At 36.3% G+C, this 6,000-nt stretch overlaps 1 protein-coding gene across 1 annotated transcript in view; it reads left to right on the top strand.

The window, feature by feature from the left end:
- The first annotated feature begins 200 nt into the window (after positions 1–200).
- The window catches only part of LOC149532139 (uncharacterized), a 31,805-nt gene continuing 26,005 nt past the window's right edge, over positions 201–6,000 (top strand). Inside the window, exons 1-2 of the mRNA XM_089810668.1 lie at positions 201–454; positions 4,376–4,419. Of these exons, the coding sequence (XP_089666794.1) occupies positions 301–454; positions 4,376–4,419 (198 nt within the window). The 5' untranslated portion in view covers positions 201–300. The remainder of the gene's footprint in view (positions 455–4,375; positions 4,420–6,000) is intronic.

The following is a 6,000-nucleotide window of genomic DNA, read 5'->3' as shown; positions in this document are numbered from 1 at the left end:
GGGGAAGGGGAGCGGCGAGATAGGCTTGATACGACATTTTTGCCAAGTAGGTAGGTGTAGGGGTCAGATGGAACGAAATGCCTTTATAAAGAGAATAGGACGACTTGTCTTGCCAAATAAGCAATCTCCAGCACATTTAAAATAAAGAGTTAAGAGAGAGAGAGTCTGTGTATATAAGAAAAAAAGAAAGAGAGAGAAGTGGGTCAATGATGTTCTGTTTCCCTCTCTAGGGTCATTTCATTGAGAGCAAGACTAACCAGGAGGGAAAAGGAGAACAGGAGTGAGAAAATAATCGAAGAAATGAAGGGAGGAGGAGGGATCAGGCCTGAGGTTCGAAAAGTCATTGAAGGCATAAAGGAAATAGTAAAGGGCTACAGCGACGATGATATTCATGCAATGCTTCAGGAATGCAAAATGGATCCTGACGAAACAACGCAGAAGTTGCTCGCTCAAGGCAAGTTTGCTTCTTTGCTTATTTTTCTCTCTCTAAAGGCATTTCTCCCACTATAGTTCAATAGGGTATTTCGCAAACTTAGCTTGAACCGCTGCAAATACAAACCCATCTCGTAATAGTGTACTTCAGTGGCCTTTACAGGCCAGGGATCGATGTTCTCTGTGAAACAATGGATACCCACTATTAGAAATCAGGTCACTAATATGAGCTTGCTATGACCTGGTCAGTATTCTCTATCCAAGAAACATGACCCTTGCCACCTTGATCACGGGGGAATGTTTGAATATTTTTAGCAGTCGGAGTTGTTTAGTTCTTTTGGTCATATATATGCACCCGTTCTAATAATTTTGGGTTTTTGAAAGTTACAGTCAATGCAGAGGTAGTTGGGGCAACGAAATTCGCCTTATGCATGCGCTCTGCTTACAGATACCCATTTTTCCATTTTTTAAGCACCAAGTAGCTATAGTTTTTTCGTGTTAGGAGAAGATCCACTGGACTTCACTAGGTTGATCTAATGGTCGGTGGGACGTACGCGTACAATTTATTTAACCTTGACAACCATCGAATATATAGGGCTTCAGAGACTTGAAATGTTCTTATCTAAAGCCATATTTGCAACATTGAAATGCAAATTAACATATAGATTGATGGTTCGTTTGAGTTCTTTTCTTTTCTTATGCCATTTTTCTCCATAATGCGAGAGCATTGAGCTGGTGCAGTTTACCAATCATTTAAAATTACGACATCAATGGTGAGGGCTTTCTCCTTAGCGAGGAAATTTACTTGCTTCATGTTTCTGTTTTTCTCTTGTTAATATCTTGGCACGTTTATGGGCTCCCTTAAGTTGTGTGGCTTAAACTTGCACCATTTTTTGAGTATTTACAAACATGGACCATGTTTGTGCGTGCCCACACCACAGTAGTGGCACTGTAATGTTGTTATGTTCACATCCGCCATATAATCCTTAACTTATTGATTCTGGGCAGCTCGATTGCACCAGTGGGTTTTTGACTGTGGCTCATTTTCACACTCTCAGAGTGTTCCTATTACTATATGACACTATTCCCTTTTGCAATGGACTGCATATTCAGTGGGTGTAGCTTGTTTTTAAAGCACTGGGGTTAAACCCTTCTTATGGGCACAAAGCCTATATTTTCTTTGTAGCTTTAGAAATGAAGTTTAATTGTTGACGTGGTACTTGACTGTGGCTTATTTTCACACTCTTAAGAGTGTTCCTATTACTATATGACAGTATTCTCTTTTGCAATGAACTGCATATTCAATGGAGAGTAGCTTAATTATAAAGCAGTGGGGTTAAATCGTTCTTATGGGCACATAGCCTTATTGCTTCTCTGTAGTTGTAGAAATGAACTTCAATTGTTGACGCGAGTCAAGGGCTTGGCAAATGCTCCTCTTGATCGATGTCAATCCTAAATTGACCTTGTAGCCTCGTAATTATAGTTTGTACTAGAGGTTGGATACCAATAGAAGGTGTGCTTAGTAACTTCTGGAGACCATGGTGATTTTCAAGCCATATTTTCAAGTCTAGCCCTTATGGGAATGAAAGTATGTTGGCCCGTGCTTGCTTAAATGTTGTGTCTCAACCTCAAGTCGATTTTTCTTTTTACACATCAATTGTGCCTTTGCAAACCCTCCCTTTTGTAAATGCTCTATATCAATTGATTATAGACATTAAAGCTTTTGCATTGAGCCATTTGAAGATGTAGAGAACAGACTAAAATCCACCATCTTTGGGTGACCCAAAATCCTATTCACCTTTACAATAAAGAAAAGAAAAGAAAAAATAGTAAAACCTAACCTTCCCTGTGACATAGCAAGTGTATTAATGTTCTATAGACTCAATAGTCCCTCTACCATGAAATACAACAACCTCAAAATAAGACATTGCATCAGAGATCCCCTGTTATATTATTGCTTTGAAGAAAGACTTCCTTTTGTGACTGTGCTGCATGAAGAGAAAATTATTCTTCCTCAATTTGGTGTTATCATTGAAGGTGAAGCTTCAGTTAATATCTCCTGCATTTGTCAACCTTGGAATGGACATAAAAAGGGGTATCCTGTTATAACTTATTCTCTGTGTTCGCTTGCTCCTTTTCCAGATTGCTTGAGATTGTAAGGAAGAGAACAAATGAATCTATTGTTGATACTTTCAATAGCTTGAGAAACCTTATTAGGAAGCATTCATCCATTTACTGGAATGGCTTTTGTCAGTGTATCTTTTAGGTTCCCTGGAAAGCCTATTTTAATGACTGCATTTGCCAGTGACCTCATTGTACAAAGCTCTGTGCTCATGTTAAGTATTACACCTCCAAACATAGAGGTAATGACTGCAATCACCCAGTAGCAGTCCTCTTTAAACAAAAACTCCTCACCAAGTACCATTCCAAAGTGTGCACTTATGTTTTGAATGTTCTGTTGATTCATATATTAAAAATTGCTCCAAGATTTGTTTTTTCTTTGATGACAAAAAAACTTTGGTTCCATTTCTATAGCTCAAAGTGGCTGCCGCCAAACAAAGGAGGGTTGAATTACCACTGATTGCTTTGTGAGTTAAATATACTGCTCGTTTGTGCTAATCACTTTAATTTTAACTATCTTCACATCCTTTCACCTAAGTAGGTTGGTGGTCACCCATATGAGTGCTGGCTGCCATTTTGTGCAATAACAATGCAAAGTGTTTGCAGAAGGACCAGCCTAAATTATAGTTATTGGATGGGTTGGATGTTAGAACAACAGGCCTTGTCAACCCTATGGAAAGATTAATGTAATCATAAGTTGATATTTTGTCAGTCTACCTAGGCGTTTGTCTTATTATCTATAATGCATTAACAATTTTCCAAATTGTCTGCATGTTGGACTGAAAAATAAGTAAAATTGTTTGGTAATTCATGCATTGTGTACTATGGTAGCAACTAATTTGGGCAGTTTTTATAACTGCGTTGATTAGGACTTTTGAGTATCTTTTTATCCGTATTGAAGATACACCAATTTTTTTGCATATCTGGTTGGGCACTGGGCTCATTATTTGTTCATTTGTGTTTTTTTGAAACAGCAAAGTTGGCCTTCCCCTATCATCCTGATGTGAACATCCTGCTTCTGCTAGACTTCGGTTAACCTTTGCTGCCCTATGGAAATTTGACTTCATCCATCAAACTGACAGATGCGACCACTTAATGCCAATTTGTTGATTGACAATATAATCAACTACAAAAAGCTTACCAATTTGAGTGCATCGATGCTGGCTTGAATGTGATCAAGAATTTTCAATTGTGGCATCTTTTTGGTCATAACCAATACAACTGCCTTGATTTATAACACAGACAGTAATGAATGAATGTACAGTGAATTCATCCTTAGTTCAGTGAATTCAATGCCAGTTCCTTTCGCATCCAGTTGAATGTTATCTTGTGTTTTTGCTGGCCTTGGTCACTTTGTTGACCCTTTCCCATGTTGAAGTGTGGGTGCAATATTGGTATTTTCTCATTACGTGTTGAGAAAAGGAGTTAAAAATTAAATTTTCTGTAGGATAAATCATATGAGAAACTAATAGCTAAGCTCTTGCCTTGGGTGGGATTTTATTGTATCAAATAATGCTTCTGTAACATCAATTTCCTAATGCATTAGATAGTTCAGCTAAGATCAGATTGATAGTCTTCCTACCTTTTTCAACCGATTTCAGTAGCCTAATTTACAGGTATAAAACAACCTTTTTATGTACACGATGCATGACTGTGACCTTAGCTTTGAGCATCATATTGTTAGTGGCATTTCTAATCTCATCTGTCATGTATTTTCTTGATTAATATATAGAGGGCAATGTAAAAATACTGTTTCCCTTATGAAGGTTTGTTTCTGTTTTTACTTAACTCAAACCTTTCTAACTTTGTACGTATTTTGCAGATCCTTTTCATGAGGTTAAGAGGAAACGAGACAAGAAAAAAGAGGTATATCATATTATGTTGAATTAAAGATGCTTCTATAGCTTCAGTATTAGAATTCTTTATTTTAAAATATTTTGAAACTGTAATTTGATTGACCACTTGAGCATTTTTTCTGGCATTCCTTTTGTTCTACCATTGAGTGCCTGTGATTAAGATATTTTGTCTTTCACTATAATTGTTTAAACTTTAAAAGTTTGCCTTGCTTAATATGTATGATACATTCTTATTTGATTTGCCTAGTCTTGCAGAGAAAGCTGACACCTGAAATCTTGGGGGGTGGGGGGGGGGTCTATTAGAATAGGTCTGATGGTGATATTCAGATCTCTAGGAATAGTAGATGTTTGTGCTGGTGTGTCTTTGGGAGGAAGTCTATTGCAGGGAGTTAACTCGAAAGGAAATGCAAAAGAATATTTTTGGAAATGGCCGTGAGGGCCCAAATTTAAGACATGTTGAGAGCACCCTTGAATTTTGAAAATATGTCATTTGCAAAGAATAGATAGAAATACATATCTAGTAGATTTTGAGTTGCTACTGTGTACTTAAGATTATGGGAAGTTATTGGTGAATCAGATTTTGGTGGTTGGCCATTTTTTTCTCGGGTTTGGTACAGTTGGGTTTCACCATACAATACAAGTATATAAGTATATTGTGTTTACTCGAAGACCCATCTTCCATTCCTTGACACCCATGTTGGAGACAGAGACATGTCTTCAGTACCAGAGACATCTCCAGAAACTTCCTGATGCTCAGGATTCTTTTGGCTGCTATCTGCCACTGTTTCTGAGGGCGCCCAGCCATAAAATGACATCCTTTCCTAAAAAATTTAGGGCAATTTTTTTAAAATTCCAAAAAGGAAGACAAATGAATAAATAAGTCTGAATAATGCTCCATTCTTGTGTTTTGGACGATGCAAATATTCATGCAAAGTTATAGTGATAGGATGTAGAGACAGTGTTGACTGATTTCTTATTATCATTATGGTCAAAAGAGAAACTATCTTTACTATCAACTCTTTTTTTATGATTGGTTTACATTTGCGTTTTCAAAGTTCTATGGCATGATCTGGATATTATTAAATTATATGAAAAAGTGGCATCTCCAAGTACTTCTGTTATACTGATAACTTTGACATATATGTATGTATGCATGTATTTATATAAGTATATTATACTCGTACATATCACAGACAAGCAAATATCTTTCTTGAGGATTTCTTAGCAAAATACAAACGATGATATTTTACTTTCTTGGTATAAAATTGGGAAAATACATATATGCAATTATATGTAATTATTTACATATATGAAGTATGTATTTATATATAGATACATTAGTTTATATATCATACATACATGCCTACAAACAACTTTATTGGAATATTCTTGGCAACTGAAAAGATACATATTTTTTGATTTCTTTGGATAAAATTCAGGATCCAGAAGATCAAGAAAAGATGGAGAAACAACTAATATATTTAATATATGCAATCTTGATAGTTTGTTAATCCATGCCCTTTGTGAAAGGTCACACTTTTAGAAATGAAAACTATCCCAAGATTTGCAAGACTTCCTATAGGATTATTGA

The sequence above is a fragment of the Cupressus sempervirens genome, chromosome 11 (genome assembly GCF_028749045.1).
Source record: "Cupressus sempervirens isolate cs-2001-9-10 chromosome 11, ASM2874904v1, whole genome shotgun sequence".
In the NCBI taxonomy this organism is placed as follows: Eukaryota; Viridiplantae; Streptophyta; class Pinopsida; order Cupressales; family Cupressaceae; genus Cupressus; species Cupressus sempervirens.
This window is presented reverse-complemented; position numbering and strand designations above follow the sequence as displayed.